Here is a 25684-nt window from a genome sequence, read left to right as displayed (position 1 = left end):
AAGTGCCTAAGTGCGTGTACGTTCGCGCTTTTGAAAGCATAACAAGCCATCCCTGCTGTAAAAAGAATTATTTCAACTGAACTACTTGTAAAAGATTCAATGATCTTTTTCTGCAATTAAATGATAACGAATACAGCGTAATATTATTAAATTGCTGATAATCGATTTTAAATTGGACAAGTTTTGTTATCTCAAATTTTATTTATTACATTTCGTTATCGTATTAATTCGACACAATAATTATATTCCTCGAGAATCGAATAATTACTAATATTCCTTTCCAATATCTACCTGATATTATTTTATTTCGCGTCTAATTGATATCTAAAATTAGCGTAATTAGCTGAAGCGTACGTACAAAATTTCAATTGGTACAGGCCGAGGGAGCATATGTAGCCAAGAGTTCATTAAGTGTCACGAGTGGTCAGGGACGAACAGTGGCTTCTACTTATTCAAATCGTTACACGGTTGTAACCGCGCTGTCAGAACCATCTGTGTTGAAAATTCAAAGGTTTTCAGCCTCTGTCGTGCAACGATAGACTCAAAAGCTGCGGGATTCGGGATAACGAAAAGCGAGGATTAACGCCATGCACCAGTTACCGCATGTTAACAACCAAGAATTATTATCTATATCCGCTCCAACAGTACGTAAAATAGATCAGACAACCATAAACCAGGATCGAGGTAGAAATGATGTTAATCTCTCCCTAAACGACTCCTGTTCCAAAAAAAAAAAAATATCACTGTAATCGAATTTGCGAATTCTCTGCGAGAAATCTTCCCTTTATCGCCCTTTTTATTTCCATGGAATTTTATATCGAATATTAAAAGTAACCACGAGTATTTGAATGATAATCGATGATGAAATACGATTTAACGATAACGTTCAGCGATCGTGTATCCACGATCACAATCTAATCTTGAATATAGCTTTATCTAAACACGTGGTTATCAAGCGACTGTCGTGCTATCTGTTACCTAATTATCAATGATTACTTGCTGTTAGTGTCACCTAATCACAATGCAATCGGCCTATCTGATTTCAATCTCTTCATCAGCTGCCAACTGTGTATTATCGAGACGTCTGTTAACTGCGCGATCATCGCTGACTATCTTTTATTGGATTGTCATCTACAACCGACTTTGTACTAGTTGATACACGAGATGCGTATGTAACACTGGGTGTAACTACTGTCGACGCTTGTCTGACGGTTGATGTTGCGAATAGCTACATTGTTATACATTGTTATAGGATTCTGTGTTTCATTGTTCAGGATTTTGTGTCATTACATATCGAAACGTATAGTGAGGCAATCGTGAATGGAAGGATGGATTTATTTTACTTTTTCTAGGAGTAAATACGTTTGAGTTATCACCAGCAAGATTAATATAGGATGAAAATGACTCTTTAACACATTAATTAAGATTATTCTTGTCGCTAATGATTTTCAGATTATAGATAAGTACGGCTGTATGGATTTTGATTAATTTATACTGTAGAAATTGTAATTTTTATCTATTTTTACTTTGTAGCATTAACAAGATTAGACAAGAATTACGCGATAATTGCAAGAATTTGCCGTTCGTAAAGCGTATGTTCATTGAATTAACTAGAAATGCTTTTATTCTTCATTATCTCGTATTTGTTAATTAAAACGAGAATTCCTTTATCTCGTACCATCAGCTATTTAATTCAATCGTGCATTATTGTGCGATTTCGAACATTCTCTGCTCGACGCCTGTCTGCAATTCGCTACTGTTATTTAGAGAATTCTCTAATTTGCTGGTTTCATGTGTCAGTTTAATTAATTAGGATTCCCTCAATTCGGCTATCGTTCTTTGTCCATCAATCAAAAGCAATCTCGTACTTAGTAATTTCAAAAGTTCGCGCGCTGTTATCTAATAGCCAATTTGATTAAACACATTACAGTTGATTGACGCGTTACAACTGAAATTATTTTTTCAAAAAATGTATGAAAAGAGTCACTTTCTAAATTCGCTCAATAAACACAGTCTAGTTATAGACAATCTCGATGTTTCTCAGCGACGTTACTATAATGGACAGATCCAGCGAAAAAGTTTCGAAATACGCCACGAAATATCCATCAGCCGGTGCATGGTGTGATTCGTGTGGCGTCATTCGGACGCGTCGAAATCATCAATGGACGCCACACGGCGGAAATGCAGACTGGCCGCGACTGCATCAGAGAGTCGGTCGGAGTTCAGGGGTAGCGGCGTAATTACCGTGAAACCGCGGCTTAATTGCTACGGCAAATAGCTAAATTAAAGCGACGCTTTACGAGGCCAAGCGAGCGGCGACTGATTGTGTTTTTGGTTGTAACCGGTTGTCACGGTTGTTAAACCGCGCCGGAACTCCGGGGAACGATTCAGCTTTTGTATCAAACGTACACCCGGGACTCGCGCCGGCCAGCCTTGTCCTTCTCTTCCTGCTCGACGTCATCGTCTTCGTCGTTGTCAGCATCGTTTGCGTGATTTTAACGACGAGACGAATGCTCGGTTACGAGGCTACCTTTTCATGGTTTCGACGTGACAGCACTCGTTTTATCTGGTAACGAGCTTCGCCGACCCCCTTTTTCTTCCTCTCGCGCTCCCTTGTTTCTTCTAACCAGGTAAATTTTTAGTCGCCATTCGGTTTAGTTAGCATTTTTCTTGTTTTAGGTACGCAAGAGAAGCTTAGAAGAATTTAAAGCCGCGTGAAATTCGCTAGCAGAAGCTGGGCAGAGTTTCGTGTTTTGGTAAATCAAAATGTGTGAAATTGAACGTACATTGAACTGCTTTCATAGGAAAATGGATTTGGGATTCTGTTATAGGATGTTTAATTGATGAATGTTTCTTGGAATATTGGTATTTAATTGATGAATGTTTGTGTTCCTGTATTATCGATGAATATTGTAGTACACCCAGTTTAACTGTTTAATCTGACACCGTTGTTCAATATTCTATAGAAATATAGAACTTTCTTCTATATAGAAATACTCAAATGTAAATGGACCAACTTGAAATCCTTTCAAACTCTTCACACGTTAAATTATTGAGCTATCATATCCATACTTTCAAAGTTCTGACGATGTACGTAGTTGAGAGGAATCACAAGCAGCAGACAAGATACTGAAATAAAAATTTCACATTTCTCTCACGACGAGTACCCTGTAGCTAGGTAGTAAAGAACATAATTTCCACGCCATACACGACTTCATTATGTCGCAACAAGCTGCAACATCGCGAGTGATTCTTTCCCCGTGACAAATGATACTGAAACAACAGATCGATTCATCAAGAGCTTAGCGCCCTTATCAATGGGTGCTGAAAGACACGTCATAGCCAGACGAGCGGACATTACTGTAGCCTCGACATAGCACGGTTACACCCACGATGGGTAATTTCCAGCACGCGTGCTGGTTCCCACGGGTCAGAAGATTAATTCGACACGCTGGCACGTGAAGCTAAAAATGACGACAAGCAGCAGATAGCCGGGCCAAGAGAAAGCTATGTAGCTTGGCCCAACGTGCCACTCGTGCACGTGTGTGAAACAGAGACAGGAATAGAGCTAGACAGACAGAGAAAGAAGGTCGACGATTGATGAGCACCTGCACCAGATTAGCCACGTTACTAATTGCAGCGAAATGGGTCGAGCTTAGCACCGAGTTAGCGTGCAAGTTAAATGGTAAACGTGTCGTGTCGGTTAATGGTCCCTTTTTCTTCCTTCGTCGGCGATACTCGTTCCTGGCAGAACGATTATCGTGAACAATTGTTCGCCCGGGCGACACCACCAAGAAAATTCGTAAATAGTTGTGGCGATTCTAACGAGTCTGCTTTGTAATTTACGCGAACACAATGTGGAATACATTAGAAAGTTCGAAATCGTCTTAGAAAATTCTCGTGTTGGTCATGCGAACTAATTCAGTAACGTTTTAAAGAGATTTCGATTGGAAAATTCTCATTTTTTCCGAATTGTCATCAAACCCGATTGTTATCACGAGTCCTAAAGTTATTACTTTAAAAAGAAATACTTATAATGGCGCTATATATACGATCTACTATAAATTAGAAATGTTTTTCTATAATATCCGATGATTACGCGCTGCTACTTGAGAACTGAAGAGGATCTGGACGAGTCAGAGATTCGTGAAACAAATGTGACAAACCGAGGGTTAAAAATGTCCAATGTTTAGCGAATCGTACGCTTCACTGGATTATAAACAGATGCGTAAAAATTAAAAAATAAAAACAGTTTCCACTGTTTCTTTAAATATGAAATTGCGAGCCCGTTTTAAGAAGAAAAGAGATCGTTGTCGATTACATACCAAGCTGTTGTACCATTTTTCGAATCTATATTTTCAGAAGAGGCATTCGATGGCTTCTCGTTATCGTCAAATCAACAAAACACAACAACGTTATAAATATATTATCATTGATTACCTGTACGTACACACAACTATAATCTTGTATCATTATATATGACAGATAATCTCTGTAATATCACTTGTCTCCAGGTCACGAAACGCTATTACCTGTAATATGACTGTAGTGTGTAATTTCATACAGTATTCGTAGATATATGCCTGCAAAATGTATTATATTCCATCCTGCTCTGTAAGTAATAATAATCTGGCCTGTGTTTTATTAAATAAACCGCGTGTGTTATTAAAACACGTTATACAGGACTCGGACAAGTTCTATTTTTTGCAAAAACATTGTTGTATTAAATGAAATTTTGCCTGTACATAATTAACAAATAAATAGACCGCGTTTCTCTGGGAAATTGCGCATTATAATTTCACGTTAACCCAAATTGACATGTATTACATTTTAGAAAATATCGTCGAACATAACGCCAGAGTTATATTCAATGAATTATGGTAATATCATTCTTAAAGTAACATTTTTTACCCACAAACAATTAATTTACTATATAATATTATATCAGTGTAAATACTATGAAATTTTGTTTCATTTTTCAGAAAGGCAATTTCCGAGATTTCACTTCTAACGTATTCCACAAACATGCTACGAGCAAGTAGATTTACAAATATCCCATCACCATCAAGGATCGAAAAAACAAAAAAAAAAAAAAAGGAAAAAGAAAAGAACGCCTTGTAGATTCGAATCTGCCACTCGAACTATCATTAGAATGAAATGAAACAAGCAATTACAGCACCGCGTGCCCCGATGATTATTCCAAACGCGTTCATTCCCTCGAATTCTGAATTCGTGTACCTGATTGCCGCCCTGGCGGTGACAGGGATATAAACCAACTGGCTGGTGCAGGTCTTCAGGTTTTCCTGCCGAGTCTATACACATGCTGCTAACCAGGTGTCTGATCTGCAGCGAATTAACAGATTTGCAAACTGTTACTACTGAACTTTCGCCGCGGAAAAAGATTCAAAGAAACTTATCTCGCTTTTTTTATCATTCGATCTCAACAGTCAGACTGATCTCGCGCAAATATTTACCACAATACCTTCCTATTTCTTATCTCACAACCCTGAAGAAATGGGAAACACGAAGCCACACAGATAGTACACATAAGCCTGAAATACGTACAACTAATCATGCAGGTGTGAACGGGTGTTAAGAGGCTTTAGGTTAGAGAAACGAAAAATCGACTTCCGACGAGTATTCCGTCGCAGAAATATGAAATAAAAATTGTTCTTAATTAGATTTCAAGATTATTTGCTTCTTAATTCAGAGAAGTGTGTTTCAAGTTCATTGCTAGACTGCAAAGATTCGAAAAAGTCGAATTTTCGCTTCAAGCGTGAAACTGCGACACGAAGAGACACGAGATAGATAACGAAACAAACGGCTGAAAACGGAGCTCGTCATATGTTTGATCGAGGTTTGGATTCATCGTCCGTGCGTCTATTTGTACCTGATTTCCACCTTGTCGATGGCATGGATAGAGTCCAGCCGGTTTGTGCAAGTCTGCCTTGCGTGCCGGCGAATCCAGACAGGTGTTACCTCCTTCTCCAAGATTACGAACCTGTTCATTAGTTAGTATAATCATTTCACGGATTAGTATCACTAGAAGCGGCAGGTTAGTTTAGGTACAGGTACATTCTTTCGCGTAACGCGACGAACACCCGAGAAAAAGAAATAATTTTGTCGTCTTGATTATCATATCAACGAATTAAAACTAAAACAAGGTATTTGAAGCAGGTGAACCTTGAAAATCAAGTTAAGTTTCATGATTTCAATATTTATACCGAAAGGAGCGCTCCATTCGCTTTAGTATTTAAAAAGTAGTGCAATTAATTTGAAAATTCTACGTTCAAAAAGAAAAAAAAAAATTGCCAATTATTCCTTGAATTCTCAATGACCGATTCTAATCGTCGACAACCCGTAAATGGCAAAAGATCTTCTTTGGAAAAGGAAACTATAGCGAAATGCTATTGTTGGAAAAGTTGGAAAATCGAACCTCTTTAAAAAGAACGGATCTGACAATCGACGAATTCCTCTCGTTAGAGAGACAGCGAGGAGAATCAATCTTCGATATCTGCGCGCTATAGAAAACAATAGGAATTATATCCCGGGCGAAAAATATTTTTCGCGTTGCAGACGATTTCCTATCGAAAATATTTTTCTCCTGATGGACCGTGTTATTTTTCTCTCTGGTGTTCGCACGTCGCCACGGATATTTACAATCGCCAAGTATTTCGCAGTGCCACGTCTGGGAAAACGAAAAACGCATAAATCAATGGAGGGAAACGTAATAATTGAACGGCTGCGCTCGTATATAAAGCTTCGCGAAAGCTCTGGCAAAATTTCACCCTCGCGATACCATCGAGATGTAAAGACAAAAGTACACGAGTCATGTGTTATCGCGTAAGTGAATGCGATATGGAAATAGAGAAATAACGCTGCGTAAAGGGTCTTTCCACCCTTGTCTAACCAGTCACACACACTCACCTATCACACCGTTCGTTGATCGGCGTTACACTTACACATGAGCCGTTTAATGCAAAAATAACGTCAGTCAGTCTTTTGCCTGTCTTGCTTATAACCATATCTAGACATCGTAACCATCATTCTGTTTTGTGCAGAAGTACTGTAAGTATATCTTCGTTATCTATAGTTCCACGTTGAATAGCAGGATACGCGAAAATGTCAAACTCGAATCCTTACAAAATTTTTATTTTATCCTTCATTACCCGAAAGTTTGACTTACGTTAAACAACTCATATATACTGTGCATTTGCATACGTATTAAACGAGGGCACAAAGGATCTCTGTGCAGCGTACTCTCCATTCCTATATCGTTGTTTCTTTATATGCTGCTATCTTTACATCTCCATGCTCGATACGTGGTACCTGATCGTTCTTTTTTACGCCTCGCTGACATTTTATCGGCGTAGATTCCTGTTAAACGTTTCCTTCATTATGAATCATGCGGTGGAATCTCGATTGTACAAGTTGGTTCTTTGTCGTTGAGTTTGCGGAATTTGTGCAAGTTGTTTTAGTTTTGCAAACTGTAATGCGAAGGTTTGGAAGACACCAGTGTTTGTTAACGCATCGGATGCCATACGTATTTTATATATTTTGCCCTGAGAGACTCGACAGATTCAAGTATGTTACATCACGAGATTTAATTTTTGTAAAATATTATGTTGCGTTTACACGCTCTTTTTTCGGTGTTATCTAAGTCGTTCACACTGTTGAACATTTTTGGCATCTTTTAATCGTTCTATAAAATTTAGATAAGTGGATCACCGATAATAATCGTGATAGTCAATGTGCTAAAGTAATTAATACGCTCAGTGCTACTTGAAAGTCATAGTGATGTAATTAATTAGTTTAGTTAACACGACTATTTTAGCGTTTTCTAAAATTTTATCGTCGTTATATACAGGGTGTACGATCATGAACAGCCCAATTGATTTAGATATTTTAAGATTTTCAGTTTCTCTACAGTACTGTCTCTACCAATCTTTCTTAAAGTTTCCACAAATTTGCAGCAACTTCTTTCTTAAAACAAGCCGTATTTCTTCTGATCAAACCGTTCAATCGAGATCACCGTCTGTGAAACGTATCGAGTATCAACGAACGATCGATTTTTCCTCGAGCTCGTGGAACACGGCCCGTAGAACAGTTGCACAGAACGCGAACAAAAAGATGAGGCCTGCAACAGAGCGATGCGGTTTTCCATTTTTCAGATAGACGGCGACAAATCGAAAATGAGCCGGAGCTACTGTGTTTTGTCTGCGAATATACACCGATCCTTGCACGTGCACTACGCGCATACACCTACGAAAAACACAGACGCACAGAAAAACACAGACGTACACGTGATCTTCGCGTATAGAAGACCACGTGTGCTCGCGGGTGTATGCGTTTTCATGCGATAGAATGCATTCAGTCACGAAAGCCCGGTCAGCAAAGTCCTGATTTCGCTGCATGCAAGAATTCTGTGGTCGTTGCAGTTTCAACACGAGCATCTTCGTGTCTTTCATCCTCGTCGTTCGTAGTCGTCGACGTTGGCCGATCTGGCTGGAATAAAAACTACTGATTTATCGTCGACGTTTGGCCGACTTCGATGAAATTCCGGAAGTTGCAGGATTCCCATCTTCGTGCCGAGCTTTATTAGAGACTCGGAGGCTCCTGTTCGACCAACTAATTTTTTCGAGAGGGTTCCTTTCGCTGATTTATAGAGTCCTGATTTTTGGAAGTTATTCGCGGAGTCAATGGAATTCGATGGGAATTGAAAGAAATTGAGGTGATTGGAGGCTAAATAATTGGATAAATGATAGGAGGATTCTTTGAATAAAATTTAATCTTCTATAACGCCACGTCAATTGAATTTTTTTAAATTTACTTATAAAATGTCGTTTCTTCTATCGTCAAGCTTGCCACTCGTTACCGTTACGCAAGGATACCTAGTAATATCAGTAATTTATAACTTGTAACTTGTAAAATTTTATCTATCGTCAATTTGATTGTTCAAGACGCCTCTGCTAATCAAACGGAAACATTCCGACTAAAGTAAAATATTAAACATATAATAAACAAAAAAAAAAAAAATAAAATACATAAACAAAAATATAACATTCCGAGTAAAATTGAAATAGTCGTTCGATAACCAAAAGTCTATGCAAACCAGTTCATAAAACATACGTTACGAAACATTCACCCCTTTCCACGCGTCGTTTCATCGAGCAGCCAAATCCTTCTCCCTGAGCATTCATCAAAGGCACACTTTTTAACGAGCACAAATTTTTCACTCGTATCGGTCCACGTGGATCCGAAAATTATTTGCATGCGAGAGTCGCATTGGAACTATAAATCCACTCATCTCCTCGTTTTCCCGACCGCGAGTAACCAACGTGATTTAACCAACCCTCCATAGAAACAAAGGAAAAAGAAAAACGAAACAAAAAATATGATGAGAGTAGAAAAAATAAAAATAAAAAAAGGTTAGGATGTCGGATATCAGAAAGAAGAGAAGAGAAGAGAAGAGGAAAGGCTGGCTAGACTGTAACAGCATAAGTTTCGTGACAGCCAGTGAAATTGTTATTTCGCATGCGGCACGGAACGCATTCCGAAGCGCAGAGCGCGTGAAATGTTTCTTCGCGAAAATGTCCGGCCATCCTTTACGCGTTTCCTCCTTTTTCCAACGCGCCTCTCTTTTTCCACTATTTGCCCGGCCGTAAGAGTTTCTGCAGGCGAACGGTGCCAGCGCCGGGAAAAAATATGGCAAAACGCATTCCATTCCGGTTCGAATGGGGGAACTGAGGGTAACGGCAGGGTACTAGCGAGGGTGGAAACCGGTTGATCGATACGATTTCTACGCCACGGTCTCGTGGCTAACGCTCGATTCTTTCCCGATTTCAACTCCGTCCGACTCGATAAAGCGGATCAAGCACCGAATTCTGTTTTGTTTAATTTCTACGTTTCGGTTTTCCACGCTGGGAAATTCATTTACGTGTCTGTTTATTAACGTTCCACCATTTTTATTTTAAGAGAAATTCGAGTGTAACAGAACATTTTCGATAAATGATTAGTAGAATATTCAGAAATAAATTAGAATTTAATTTTAAAAAGGAAAAGCGGAAGAAATTGTAATTATTGGCAAACGTAAGACGATCGAAAATTCAGTTAAGAAATTCATTTCCATTCGATCTCGTTCAAAGAGAATTCAACGAGGGAAACGTTGTACCTTTGTCTTGTCGGCGTTTGTAAAAAGGTCTGTGTAAATTATGAAAGATTAATCCATAGTTTTGCTACGTCATAATCGATCATAATTAGAAAGCACTAGCGTTATAAGGTAGAAATAATAAAGTAATTGCAGATTTCTTATATCAATCATCCTGAACATTATTTGCTTCCGAAATAACAGGTTGCAGGTCTTCTAAGTAACAAACTCTAGTCGGAGAAGAAAGTAATTCTCTGTTCGATTGTTTCAATTAAAATTTTCGAATCATTTCTGTATATGTGGCTAAAATATTTATTCTAATTACGAGATTTGTCTTAAATATTCGTATAAATATAATATCGTACAAAAAATTTCATTGAATGTTAATGAAAATATAGATTCATTTACGAATCCTAAGATAGAGAACTCTGATACCAGAGAACGAGGCCAAGTCCTCGACTTGAGAAACTTTTCAACAGAGCAAGTCGAACTTCCGAGAAATCATTACCCAGAGCCGTTTCATTTTCCGCCTTCACTTTCAAAATGAGTTTTTAAGTTTTACGAAACCAGCCATGTAATTCAGTGGCTAACGCGGCCTGGCGTCGACTAAATATTTAAACGACACACCATGACCTAGAATTCATATTTCTAGGGAAAAGTAATTATCACGCATCATTGTAAATTCTATTTCAACAGACTCGTTTGTTGAAATGGTAAAAGAAACAAGCGTCAAGAGAAGAGGAAACGATTATTTTTTGGACGAGGAAAAACTGCAAATGGAGAAAGCGACAAGTATTTCAGCATTTAATAACATTTCGAGATAAACAACCAGGTTGTGATTAAAAAAGTTAATTAAGACATAACTAATCTCATACATTTTTTACTATTTATTCTATATTTTCAGAGGTGGTAAACGCTGAAAGTTCACGATGTGACTGGCAAAATTAATAAAAATATGTTTGTCCGTTTCTACTGGAAATCGTCACTTCCGAAGTTTTCTTCGAATTCGAGTGCGTTCAACAAAATTACGGTGTACCTGATATATCATCGACTATGATCACTTTTTCCTTTCATAAGCTTCCTCTCGTCACTTTCCTTTTCCCACTTGATTCTGTCTCAGGATTTATATTCAATTATCCAATCGTACGAAAAATTTTCGGTCTCCCTTCACTTAATTCGGGATAAAATCGGCGAACTAAAGGAAAACAGAGTGACAAGGATAAGGAAAAGCATGAAATATCCACATTGCGTGACACTGCAATTTACATGAAAGTAGAAAGCCTTTAATCCAACGTTAGATGCCGTGACTTTGTCGTGAATCTACGAGCGTACATGAGGAAAGGATCTAGGGTTTTCGAGAAGGGTCCACGAGATTACGAGGAACAAGGACTGACTTTTCTTCGATCGATATTTCTATACGATACCGTCTCGTGAAGATTATTCCGACGATTTAACATTAAAACGAACGCCAAGTCGAAAGTCGTTACAGGTGCTTGTAAACTGGCATAATTATTGTGTTTAATAATCATCGTGGATCTGAAGCATTATTTTATCCGTCTGTTTTAGTCATTCGTTTCGTGAACGTAACACATAAAAATGGCGGCATTAATTAAACGTTAAAAGTGCTATAAACTGCTTCGAAAGAGAATCGCTGGGAATAAGAGAAAGAGAGAAAGGTGCAAAAGTGTGAAAAATATATTGCTCACGCGATGCCTCCGTTTGAATCGGTTGAGATTAATCGTTCGATATGGGCAAGCTTTGAATATTTATATAATAATATATGAAGGTCACGCGGCGGAAAAAAAAAGTTGGAAAGCTCGCGATATCAGTCCCAGATTTTTAAGAATTAGTTGAAGGGTAAAAAAAAAAAAAAAAAAATGGATGGAAAATATCGGAGGAAGTTTCTTAAGGATAATGATTGTTCTCTGTTCGAATTATATTTGATCCTTCAGTAAAATATTCACGCGGGTGCAGAAAATCGTAGAATGTAATACTCGTAAAATTAGATGAAACTGTTTGTTCAAACTTGATCAGAAAACGAGGAATATTAGGTTGAATTTATTCGAATCGTCTGTATTCTTACTGGAGAGCAAACGTAGCCATTCTAATAAAAGGTTAAACAAGATGGATATTACCATTGTTACAAATGGATAGTCACATTGTAAGTAACTTTAAGTACTTTACCATGGTACATTCAAATACGAAGTGTGATGCGGGTCTCTTCGAAATTTATAGAGACTAGGTAAGTTGTAATCGTTATTAACTGAATTTCCTATGTTACATCTCTGTGCAAACTTTCTCCATTCACCGCCTCTTTCTCTTGATACTATAAAATATTGGAAAATGCAATCAAAGCTACATAAAGTAAATTTATTTCAGAAACATTCACTGCTGTAATATTTGATTTAAATTCTCCGTGTTTGTCTTTTATACGAGGGGAATTGATATTAAATAGTACGAGTTACTTCGTTCATAATAATCAATAACCAAACACATGTATTTATGATAAACGAAAGGTTTGTCAGCCGAGAAATTACGGATCTCGCTGTAGTTTACAGACAACGTAAATTCATTGAAACAATGTCATCCATCACTTTCGTCATCCTATTCTTCCACCAAACAATATTGAAAGCTAAACAGGGAAAAACTCCAACAGAGAACGAAGAATTCGGAAGTGTACACGAGTATCGATGGTGGAAGTTGAACGTCCAGGCGTCAGAGACGGAAATCACGGAAATCACACGATGTGCACGATCCGTTTTGCTCGTCTCGCGATTGACAGTGCATTAATTTCGTTTCGATCCAGAGGAAGAAGGGGATGGGGTGGAATGGAAGGGTTGGAGCGATCAATCACGTCTCGATTTATTTCCGTCGTGTTGCGACGCCGTCTCCTGGCCCTCTGTTTCCCTGCATTCGTAATTGCGAAATGATTGTCGGGCTTGTCGCCGATAATCTCGTAGCCCGCTTCTCCTACGGGTCATTACGTCCTCTCGACTCTCGTGCACCGCGTATTTGATCGATGCGACCCGCGCGTGTGTTCACCCTCTGTTATCAAACTGCGACTGGACCTGCCGTGTTTCTCTTCGATCTCGTGAAACTCGAAATTTCCTGGTTTACCACGTAACAACGCGTTGCATCGCTAATTTTAGAGTAGAATATACAGTATGTGCCGTTTAACTGGAAACGCTCGAATATCTGGAAGAATACGAATGATAGGGGAAAATGTTGCGGATAAAAGTTGCACGGTATCGAGGGAGACATAGCGTGCTTTTATCTATATGACTGCGCGATTACCTCGAAACGTCACGTGAAAGTGTGACATTAAAATTTCTAGATGGATACCTGCGTTTTTTATTATCTACTCTTGTAACTGACGGTGTCAAGATCTTTTCACACTGGACACTCCTGCTTTTTTTCTTTTTTTTTTTTTTTTGCACCATCCGTTATCGAATTTTAAAGTTTATATCTCGATAGCGGATAGTGGAAAAGACGCGAGATTGCGGTGCTTTGAAAATGACCGAATGTTAGCTACAAGAATACGTAATAAAAAATAGAAGTATTCATCTCAAGATTTTAATTTTAAGATTAAGATTTTAAGATTTAATTTATAAAAAATTTCCTTGTATCATTCGTACTTTTTGAAACGTTTGACCGTTTCCAGCTAAACAGGACACACTGCTGTACCGTGACTCGCGAAAGTATCTCGACGCTTTTAAATGTTCTAGATAAAATGATCTATCACAGCAATATCTCTAAACTATGTTTCGTGGTCTACAAATATATCGTCAAATTATTAAATTCTGATGAAAAAAACCAAGACAGATCAGAGTAATTGCCAATAAAAAAGGATGATACAAAATAAACAGCGAAATACCATATTCATAACCACGCCTAAGTCCTAAAGGAAAATATATGAACCTGACAGACGCAATTTCCATGACACCGTCTCTCGTTTAGCAATTTAATTCTTACATAAACAGAGGATCGGACACGACACAGAAGAGAAACAGCCGCGAGTTATAAGCCATCAAAGGAAGACTTTAATTGCAAAATCGAAATGAAACAGCGAAGTAATGGAGAAGGCAGCGCCTCTTTCAAACAGTGTTGAAACGTCTTCGCCCGAAGCGACGTTCGATTCGCCTCTATTATCCGGCGCGACTACCGATTTCGTCGTGCTGTAAGCCAAGAATTCAACAAGCCGATCGAGACGAATCGATTTCCGATCGGATGTCGCACGAGCCTCCGGCCGCGATCCGATTGAGATTGCCTCGACCGCGGGCTGCATTGTTTCTCGATCGAACGCATTGTTTTCTATGTCGCAAGCTCGTCGACATCAATCATTGTCTTCGCCACCGACAATTGAACTTTGCCTATCTGTATAGATACAGGCCCTGCCAGCGTTTCGTCTGTCCCCTACCTCGTATAAAATACAGGATACGCGTTAATTCGTATATATCGCTGAGAAAAATATCGAGTGAATATTTCTTCCACTCGTAGCGTTAACAACGTAGATCTCGAGTATCGTATATTGTTCGAATCGTGATATACGTTCGAGTGGAAAGTTGGAAATTTTGTATTACAGTTTTTAAGAGTTTTTATTCCCACATAAAATCTTTAAAAGAGCTATTTTAACATTTCTTTCGTTCCTGTTAGCTGTTCTCAAAACGCATTCAAACAAATTCACTGAAAACTTTGTTGTACTCTCTTCTTTCATACGCTAATCTCAAGCAAGAGAGTTCAAAATCCTGAAAAACCAAGGATTTCGCAGACCCGAGAAAAACCACGGAAGAACAATCTCGCGGCACTCGACGCCTGCGCGAATCTCCGAGGGAGGATACCAGCCACGCGTCTAAAAACCGTAACGCGACATTTCTCTGAAAAGAAAACGGGGAAAAAAGAGGTAGGGAAGAAGATAAAAAGGAAGCCCTCTCTCGTCCATTTATCCCATTCGTAAAAATGGCCATTATTCGGCTAAAAGAACGGAACCTCCGAGTATTTGGCACACCTTGGTGTATTAAAATGTCGGTTGGTAACGCCGTTAAAGAGAAACGAGTGGCTCCGTACGTTGATTCCGATCGTCGTTTACGTAGCTGCAAAAGAGAAGATACGAGGATTGCGGTGAAACACGGTAAATTCTTACCTCGCCGGAAGCTACCGCCTCGCCAGGTATGAACAGCTCCGGATAAACGTTGTCGAGGTACCACTTGAACGACTTGCAGCCGAGTTTCTTCCTCAAGGCCTTCCGTTCCGATACGTCTCCGTACTTGCCCTGCGAAAATTGCGAATCATAAGCCCGGAAATTTTGCCTGCTACGATAGAAGGAAGAAAGGAAGGAAGAGAGCAAGCTGGACTGCGTGTCGGAGGAAAGGGCCGTTTCCGGAAGGCAGGGATTTAAGGGATGTAAGAAAAGGGGATGAGAGTTATAAACGTAAAGAAGGAAAGGGAAGGGAAACGAGACAAGCGAGGAGGAAATAAAGACCGGAGAGGAATACACGGAATCTTTTATGGACTCGAGTTTTAAAGCCCTCTAGAGCAGAATAATGGCAATACTTTGGCGAGGGACGATTCACGGCACTCGTGCAATGAGTATGCTTCTACTAGGCCGTGGATGGTCACTTTCGTCTAGTCGTCGGAGATTTTTTCCATCGCTGTTCTTTGTAATTAGGTTTTATCCATGGAATTTTGGAGATACAGAATATGGGTCGATAATGGTTGACTTGTTCTACTTGGAAATTGGTATTGGATAGAAGAACGCTAGTAAAGGGACCCGATTAACTGTTAAATTATTATATCACTATTTAATTGACGTGTAAATTGATACACGATGCGTAAAATTATCTCATTAGACATTCGTGAAACGTTTTCTGAAGATTTCGAAACAATTTTTATTGAACATTGCCGAAACACCAAGCTAATATTTCAATCGGATACTTTCCGAAAGTATTATTTCCTTTTACTCTTATGTCACACGCAAACTTCTATTTGCTATAAAGTGCCGCGAAAAAAAGTATATCTGCTATAGAAAATGGAAAATTCAAGCACGTATTGTGACAAACCAGTGCTCCACTGATAAAACGTTTTCGATAGCTGTAAAACAATTTCCAGCAGTACTCGAGTGAACTGTTGAATCGCGTCCGGGACTATCCTTTGTCTGTAATAAAACAAAAGTTGCATCGCAGAACGCTAATCTGCTAAGGTTATCGTCGAACTTGGAAAGAAATACTGTTATTACCGATGTTAAGGATCGGAATGAGGGGAATTAAAAGTGAGAATCAGTTCCTTGAAATTAGCCTCGTTTTGAAATCGTGAAAATTTAGTCTGTGATACTGTTTGATGCCTGATAGGGCTGAAGCGATAGTTGGACGGTTTGGTAATAAGCGGGAGAATTATTGTTGAAGATTAAAAGGTTTAAAGCTCGTTTCATAACGACTAGATTATGAAAGATTAGAAGAATTTCGCTTGCAACTGTTCCGATCCTCTTCGGTGGATCGTTGCAATTGGATGGTTCGTGCAAATGAGAGGATTGTCGCTGAAGATTACAGGTCGACGTAATTTGTGAGATAATGGTATCATTTTGAACAAGAAGAGCGGGAAGTTTGGTTTCTTTTTATTCCAATTTTCTTGGAAAATATATTACTAAAAATTAGAATTTCGCAGAATTCATGATCGTGTTGTAAATTCTTTTTAAAAGAAGTTTCTACAGTTCTGATTCTACTAAAAGAAAAATTGAATTTTTATTAAAAATTTCTAAGTAACGGTTTCTTTGAATAAACTAAGACAGTAGCTTATTCCAAGCCTGATTCTTAAAACATTCCATTCTAAAAATCTACGACTTAATAGGAGAAAACTTCCCATCAAAAGTCATCATTCTACGACTAATAAGATTTTTCTATAAACTTTCCATGAAACCATCATATCATGTTTCATTTAAACTGCCTACAAGACCATCGCTGCTTTTAAGAAAACTATTATATTTGGCGTACGAATCTAAAAAGTGAAATTCAAAATTTAAAAAAATATACCACAAGTTGTTTAATCAAAGTACTTGCAGTTGTCTTCTATAAATTTAAGCTGTCTATCAGGCAAACGATGAATTCCATCAGGGAAAAACGTCGTATCTTTAGATAAGATCCAATTATTGTGGCATTAAGAAAGGTGATGGTTCTGTGAAATTGTTACGTAGCAATACTAAGCTACATGCTGCTTCTACGGTCAAAGACATTATAATGAGTCTTATCTGGGACGTTTTTCAGCAGTCAGCTTATTTGCTACATATTACTCCTTTGGATTATTATCTGCTTGGATCGATACAGTACACTTTACCCGATACTCACTTGCAATTAATGGAGATATAGAAATGAATTTGTCGTTTAGCTGATAGGTGGCTTATAATCGTGGAAAGCAACGGCGATTATTTCGATCGAACAACTTGCTGTACTTTCCTTTAGCTAAACTTTCAGTTTCACTGAAAAGATTTGAATTATTCATTTGTATATCTAATATTAATAAACTACGTAAAATCTGCATACAAAATTCTTAAAAAAATATATCGATCTTTAACCTTTTATAATTTCTGAACTAAAATTTTCTTTCGATCGTGCCTCACAGTACTGCCCTATGAAGAGCTAAGAAACGAGAAGCTATGCCCGATCTGTTTGCTTCTTTCACACGCCCGTTTCCCATCATTATTTTAGTACGCCATACGACGTGCTCGAGACAGGGTAATCCGTCTGAAAGACGAAGCAGAATCGAGATCGGCGCGAAGGAAGTGGGAAAAGCGAGACTGGGTAGCAAGTGTTCACCTTGTCGTGACCTATCCTCTGGTAGTAGTACTTGGCATACTCGTCCAGCCACACTTCGCTCAGCCTTATGCTGTTCCTCTTGAGCACGTTCACGCCGCTGCGCCACTTGTACGGCGAACGTTTGCGGAAGATGTGGCCCACGTGCGAGCACGGCACGATTTCCAAGGTACCTGGAAACAACAATTGCCTTTCGAATTTCGTTCGCTCGTTCGTTCGTTGCAACCTATACCACGGAAACGGCTGATTGCGGGAAACAAGTTTATTTCGCCACAAACAGAAGCTACATCGCTATGGTTTTCAGGATTTAAGTCTTCCGGGAGATTTTCCATGCGGCACCGTATAGCCACCCGTGGAAAAATGAGGATAGAGAAGATTGGCGTGATTGTGCGCCCAGAGATATCGCAGTCTGACTTAGATTAGATTCAGCATGGAATGGGTTCCTGTTAATTATTATGCAAGGAACGTATGAGAAAAATGATACTGGAAATCTTCTGGATCTTTTTTTTTTTTTTGCTAGACTTTGGTCGTCGAAATTAAGGAGAAATGTAGCTGTTGTGTTATTTTTAACACTCAACATGTTATTTTGTACACAATACTGTTTTTTTTGGCCAGAATGTTGGCCAGCATTGTAGCTAGCTTCATGAGCATCTAAAGAAAGCACTGGTGTTTTCTCTACAAAGCGATATTTCGATGATTATTAATAATACGAGAAAATGGCAGAGAAATAAATTTCATTATTTGGAATTTTGGAAATTATGACCACGATGAAAAAAAACAATTTCAGTTAACGGAACCAAACAATTCATCCTTCTAGAATTTTCTTGTATTATCAACGATTATCGGAATAGCATTTTGTAACAGAATTACTGAAAAGATAGATATTGTTAATCGGTCAGCTTTTAATTTTTATCACCGTACAGCAGTATTATGTTATTTTCAAGGCTTGCAGGCTTTAAAATTTAGTTACGCAACAATGAATTTATATAAAAATTTAAGGTGTCATTCCTTCGTGAAGAATAATGTTCATTCTTTAGAATTAGCAAATAGCTGGAATAACGGGAGTTGTTTTCTCGTTTCAGTAAATACCAGGACAAATTTTTGTATTGGTATTGCACATACCTCCGCACATCCAGGTCTTGAAGGAAAGCTCAAGATTCTCGCCACCCCAAATATCGAAGCCACTGTCGTACGTGCCGAGACGGTCAAAGAAAGCTCGATCTATCGAAAAGAGGCCTCCGGCCATCGTCGGTGACCACACAGGCTCCGCAGGATTCTTGTGTCTTTTTTTCTCTCTCTCAGGGACTGCGTGCCAGTTGAACTGATACAGAAAATCAAGAGGTCTTGGGAACCGAGCTGGTCGACATTGAGAAATTATAAGAAATCCGTGGCGAGACGACGAAATCTCGAAATACTTTCGATAGCGTAGTTTTAGTACCAGCATATTTGTATTTATCCATATGTTTGTCTCACAGCGATACTTGTCTTCCTCTTACTGTGTTTCACCTTCTTTTGAAAGATCTTTTCCCGTTTAATTAATAGATTAAATATGTGTATTAAGAAGAATTAGGAAAGAGCTGCACTATACGGCATGCCTGACTACAGGCGGACGGCAACTACTTACAATTTGCCACTCCCACTCACGGATACGTATACATCACGATCTAATCATTTCCATATTTTCATAGATAGGCTCTTAATTAAGATTTTTATATTATTATATGTATATCACACACTCTAGAAAGACACGAATATTCGTATGTACGTTTCTCAGTGTATATAAATATATCTCAAGATTTTACAGATTAACATGAGTATACCAATATTTCTTTATAGTTTTATATTAAACGTACAAACTCCGCAAAATAATCAAAGTGAAGAATTCTGTCTGATCCTAAAGCACAGTTGACATCGGCACCATCGAAAGCGCAATCATCGAAATTCCGGCAATAATTTTGCAAATTTTACCAGCGATTAACCCATCCCTGATCGGCAGAGATCGCCACTCGGCATTGCGAATAGTTTCCGCGAAATAACGGCGAAAGGAATTTCTGCTTACCTGCAGATTCCAATCGAAGCCACCCACGTTCACACCGCCGGAATCCCGCCAATGATATTCGAGCGTGGTGTCGTCGATAACATCGATCACAGGACAAACGACTGTCGTCGGATCACGAGCGATACGATCGAGAAGCGGCTCCAACCAACCCTCGGTGCATTCGCAATGGCTGTCCAAATATGTCAGGACAGGTGCCTTCGCCGCTGCTGCACCCAACAAACGCGCCCTGATAAGACCTTCGCGCTTTTGCGCCCGGATTATCTGTACCTTTGGGTAGTTCATCATGTAGTCCTCTAGTTGACGCTGCAGATGTGCTGTGAAATTTTTAATTCGATTACTCAGCGACTAAGTAGATAAAAAAACGTTTGCACATTTATGCTTGTGAAAAGAAAATTGAGATATTCGTAAGGACATAATAAAATCTTCATTAGAATTTATAAACGACTCCATTACAGGACTGCAAAACCACGATAAAGTACTAAAAAGGCACGTTTGTAGGATTAGTAAGGTTATTCCAAAATTTTATTGCTCTGTCTATTAATTTATTATCCTTTGTGGGATATAATCCGAGATGCTACGTGATGCAGCAACTCTATACCGTCCAACATAGTTACACGTAAAATTCAGATTTACGGGATCTGATGAATTATGGGGACCCATTGGGGATAGCAATTAGTAGACGTTCGTGATTTAGTTTACGTTAGAATAGCTATATGAGAACCTTTCCTCTAAGCCTTCACTTACTGAGCTTAATTAGTTTAACTGCGGATACTATACAGAGGTTTGAAGTATCATACCCGTGCGAATGTAACGATCCTCATCGAGTTTATTTGCAAACTAACGAATCATATTAAAGACATCATTAAACGAATTTACAACGGTATTTAAACAGCTGGATAATTATTTTACCGAAAGAGAATTTTACCTCTACTTTCGAAACTTTTTGTCTAGCGATTCTAGTCATATCTTTCTACCTTTTCTTCTGCCAATAACGACAAAACTTTCATCACGTTACGAGCTTACTTAGTCCATCATCAGAGCTTACAAAATGCCAGATTATTTTCATTCTTCTCCTGTGGCGATATTACGTTGCAGCTTAACCTCGAGATAGCAAAGACAAGAGACACGTTCCTTGTTATTATTAATTAAATCGTCTTTATTACAACCACGTTATTTCACACTTCTCTGCGACAGATAAGAAAACAGATAAAAAGAAGGGAAAACACGAATACGAAGACCAAGAAGCGAACAAGGAGTTCATTGTTTCCTGTTCCTATGATAAAATTAATTTAACTGGTTTTGTAATAGGTCACAACGTCGGCCCATGCTGCTCGCTAACTATATTTGTAAGCCTGACTTCCGGTTAGCACAGAAGCTTATCCTCAGCATTTAGGGGGGATTGTACAGGCTGTTCTGTTCCTATATCGTTTCCAACACGTTGCGCCTTCCCTAGCCTGCTGTCAAGCGAGCTTAATCTGGTCGGCTTTCCCCAGCGATTTTTATTTTCTTCCCTCTTTTCCCCCTTTTGTTACACGTGACTACGGTTAGTTATCTGTCCGTTCCATCCGGTGACACGTTAATTCGATTTGAACACCTTCGACGATAAACTGACCGCTCCGCTTCTGGCTATCTCTTTCAACGAGCTGAGAAATGTAAATATAAGAAAGGGAAATCTTTGCCTTGTCCTTTGGAAATGAGCTTTCTAAAGATCTTTTTTCATCCAGTTTATTCATTCGGTTATAGACGACTGGTAATAGCTTCGGTTAATTGCATTAAATTTCGTTTTAACGAATTTTCTATTAAATCATTGCCAGCAAAAGAGGTCTATAGAGACTCGTATTTTGGAATGTTTGCGAATACTTTATCCGTCTGAAACTGGAAGTCTACTAAATATCATAATTTATCTTCGTTAGAGTAAAATTCTTTATAATTCATCACGAATCTCATCCCTCCACAGGAACTACATTACGCAATTCTTTTCCCCTGAACTCATTAACAAACTTATATCCTTCATCAGCGAAACTTCCACGATATTTCCCAACAAAAATTACCAATTAAACGCATCTACCTCGTCAGCCCGCCTCACAGGGCCAATAAAACACTCGCGAAGTTCGTAGCGTGGAAAAATCCTCTTGAATCGTACGATTCGTCTTTCTAATTCGTGTACTCGGTATTGTCAAAAAATTGTGTAAAGGAAACAGCAATGGCAGCCTGTCAAAACGCACTTCCCACGGAAATAATAGGCTTCGCGCGACAGAAAGAGACAATCGATCTTCCGTCAAAGTTTCCTTGGTCGCCGGAAAGCGCGCGTCAGATGCAGGCGAATTTTTCCACGGGACGTGTAGAGAGAAGCAGGGGAAGAGAGACCGGGAAAGATATCAACGTCTCGGCATCGTTGGCATGCATCAAGCTGTCAGGAATTTTCCGAGTACACGCGCGCAACACGTCGACGCCAGCTTTCCCTTCTATTCACGCTGACCCGATCGTTACGGGTTCTGTGCACACCACGGGGGAGATGGATCGCGATTAATCGATCCATCGTGAAGCTACGGAACGCTGTCCGCGATAACGAATCACCCCGCGAGCTTGAATAGAGATACGTTTGCTCGGACGAACAAGTAGCGATACGTAACGAACCAACGTAGCATCTGTATAAGCCCACCGATTTTCCCATTCCTCGACTAGCTCCATTTACAGCAACGATTCTCTCTTATTTAAAGAATGGCTAGAGTTTCGTGTTTTAGTTTCGGTTGCTTCGTTGGTACATTTATACTAACCCTCGTATCGCCAGAAATTAGATTGAAATCTGACATTAAATACTGGATAGGATACGCGTGTAATGTGAACGCTCTTTTTGTCCCAGTTGTTGCTAACTTTGTACCCCGGTCGGATACCAACGTTGTTAGAAAATATACATTTCTGTAATGACTAGCCGAGATACAAACTGTATTCCCATGAATAAAAATAGCTTTATTATAGAAAAAAAGGAAAAAACGAAAAGCTGAATCTCCTTATATTCTGAAGCAAGAATGTATATGCGATGGATAATAGAGTGGGACAAGTGTATAAAAATGTATTTTTCATAATATGACAAAAACGTGATGCTTAGACTACGCCTGTACCTCGTTCGGTATTACGAAGCTTAATCAAAGAGCACAAGGGAGAAACACGATAAAAATTCCTTTATCCGTAGTTTGATCGTGATGTTTCTTCGATGTAAGAGGGTTGTTTCGTATGATATAGTTGGCAAAGAAAAAATCTTAGGCCAACGTTCTATAATATAGGTCTTTTAAATATCGATAACAATTTTGTTCACTTACGCATATCTGAGAAGTCATCTACTAAAATTATCTCTTGTATGAGGTGCTCCGGTGATCTATCTAATACGGAATGTACCGTCCTCAGCAGTACTGACCAGGCTTCGTTGTGGAAGCAGATTATCACCGCTGTTGGAGGAAGGTCTTTCAAGTATCTTCCAGGTTCTTTACACCTGAAACAGAAAATAATATTTCTATAGGAAAATTCCAAAACTATTGCGATTCAATTTCTCTTAACCATAAGAGCAATCGCCTTTTTATATCGACGAAAGTGAAAAATTTATAAATTCTCAATAGTCTAAAAATTTTCCATTGAAAGAAGAATTGCCTTTCGCATCGATCTGGAATAAATTCGAACGAGGCGCATTAATATCTTAATCCCATCATCGCATCAGTTGGAAGACACGGATTACATGGCGAAGAGATATCGAAACGATGGAAGGCGAAATACGATAATGCGATTAGGAACCACTATGTTGGCAAAATAAACGACCAGGAGGTGGTGTATACACGTTTCGAAGGTCCCTATAGGCCAAGATTCTACAAGCGTTCGATTCCGTATCGTATTGGCTAATAAAGCTAATGTGGATAACAAGATCCGTAAACAATCAAGTTCCTCCATTTCCGGCGTCGTTACGTGCATTTGTGCGTCCGTTCGTTTGTCAAGCTACCATTTATCGTTTCCTTCTGTACGTAATCCCGTTAGATTTATAGACCATAAAATTTCCACCGTCTTATTTCTCCAGTGCTTAAAGTTTAATCGTATGTGCTATGATAAAAAGAATTTTCTTGTAAAAAGATTTCTAAATTATATTTTACAAATGTTGGAACCTAGAAGTCTTCTCATAATCTTCTAATATCCATAATATTCTGATAATATGTAAAAGAAAATAATAGAATGTTGAAAGAACAAGTCCAGTAATAGTCTCCCAGTACTTTTCTTTCGTTATGAAGAAAGTAATAGCAAAGAGCAAGAAAAATAATAAAGAGAAATATTAACGTAAAAGGTCTACGGCGAGCTATGCCTTATTAACACCAACCAATTGATTTTCACTGCAAAGCATCGACGAAATCCTTATTAATATTAGAAAACTTTGAATATACATCTATAAAAATAAATATGTAAATATTATTAAAAAACTTTTAATATATTAATAAAGAAAAATTTGCATAGAAGATTTGAAAAATTGTAACAAAATAGACTCAGTGGTTGCATAAGCATAACGAAATTCGTGGCAAATGTCGGTAGAAGTTTCTCACTAAATAGAGCTTCTCGTGTGGCCGAAGAAAAAGGGCGGTGCAGGCAATGACGCAGTTGGAAAGTTCATGAATTTTTAATGAGATTTGCTCGCGCATTAAGCTAGGATCAAATTGAAAACCAAATTTTGAAGCATTCGGTCTAAAAAAATGCTTTAACGTGTCACCTCTTCAACTGTTGCACGCGTCAGGGATAAATCACTTTTTAAACGGCATCATCAACGTAGAAAACGCATCACGTGTATATCAAATATAATTATAAATCAGCACCATTTAACTGTTAATTTAGATAAATTTTATGGTTGATTATAATTATAAGAGTTGTCAATTTTTTCCAGTTAGAAAATTATAATACCAATGTTTTATTGAGATTTATAAAGAAATTCTTACGCAGTAGAATAAGTCTACCAATAGTCATAAAAGAAACAGAAGCGTTTCACTTTCTTAAAATAGCGGTGTATTATGAGTTTTCGAATAAAGCAATTCTCAGTAGTTCGATCGGTGATAAATCAGACGATTGACTTCTCGTTCGACCATAATGCCCATGTACTACTGAACCACCGAATTCCAATTAGATAGAAACTTTCTCATACAAATTTATCTGTACAATATGATCGATTATTCAAATATAAATTTATAGTCCATTCAAACTCATTTAAATATTTCTTCACGCATTCTCATAATAAGTCTCCGAGATCACGTTAATTCGATAAGAAGCAGAAATCTCCAGTTAAACGCGGGCAACAAGATACCCCGTTAAATTTCACGTAAGACACGAGAGACGATCGGGTAATCGAATTTCGAAAGAGCAATCTCGTCGAGCGTCGACAAAAAAAATGTCAGTCTCAAAGAGGCAACTTCATTTGCCGTGCAACGTGAACTTAACTACATTAATTCCCCGAAAGCGTCGGAACGGCGAAGAATTTCGTCCGACGTAAGGCGAACAAAACCAGCCTAATTGTCGGAGACAAATTTTGTTTAAAAAGTTGTCACGAAGATTGAATTTGGTCGATCTTTGATTTAGCGACGAACAAGAAACTGAAAATACTGAATTCAAGTAGGTTTACGTTGCTTTCCGCTTTGAAATATCGATTCTCGACTCTGA

The 25684-nt window shown here is 38.5% G+C and overlaps 1 protein-coding gene across 5 annotated transcripts in view; it reads right to left on the bottom strand.

The window, feature by feature from the left end:
• Positions 1-25684, bottom strand: part of Pgant9 (polypeptide N-acetylgalactosaminyltransferase 9) — a 293677-nt gene that overhangs the window by 4682 nt on the left and 263311 nt on the right. For 4 of the 5 annotated variants that reach the window (XM_069124997.1, XM_069124994.1, XM_069124996.1 and 1 more), the window contains 6 exons: positions 23326-23495; positions 20006-20319; positions 19069-19267; positions 17950-18119; positions 15288-15416; positions 5891-6001 (listed from right to left, as the gene is read on the bottom strand). In XM_069124997.1, coding sequence (XP_068981098.1) covers positions 5891-6001; positions 15288-15416; positions 17950-18119; positions 19069-19267; positions 20006-20319; positions 23326-23495 — 1093 coding nt within the window. Of the gene's footprint in view, positions 1-5238; positions 5344-5890; positions 6002-15287; positions 15417-17949; positions 18120-19068; positions 19268-20005; positions 20320-23325; positions 23496-25684 lie in introns of all 5 variants that reach the window. The other variant, XM_069124998.1, reaches the window with a different exon arrangement.

Source organism: Bombus flavifrons, chromosome 12, assembly GCF_040668555.2.
Source record: "Bombus flavifrons isolate JBK064 chromosome 12, iyBomFlav1_principal, whole genome shotgun sequence".
Lineage (NCBI taxonomy): Eukaryota > Metazoa > Arthropoda > Insecta > Hymenoptera > Apidae > Bombus > Bombus flavifrons.
The sequence above is the reverse complement of the archived record's forward strand: the minus strand, read 5'-3'. Positions and strand labels throughout refer to the sequence as shown.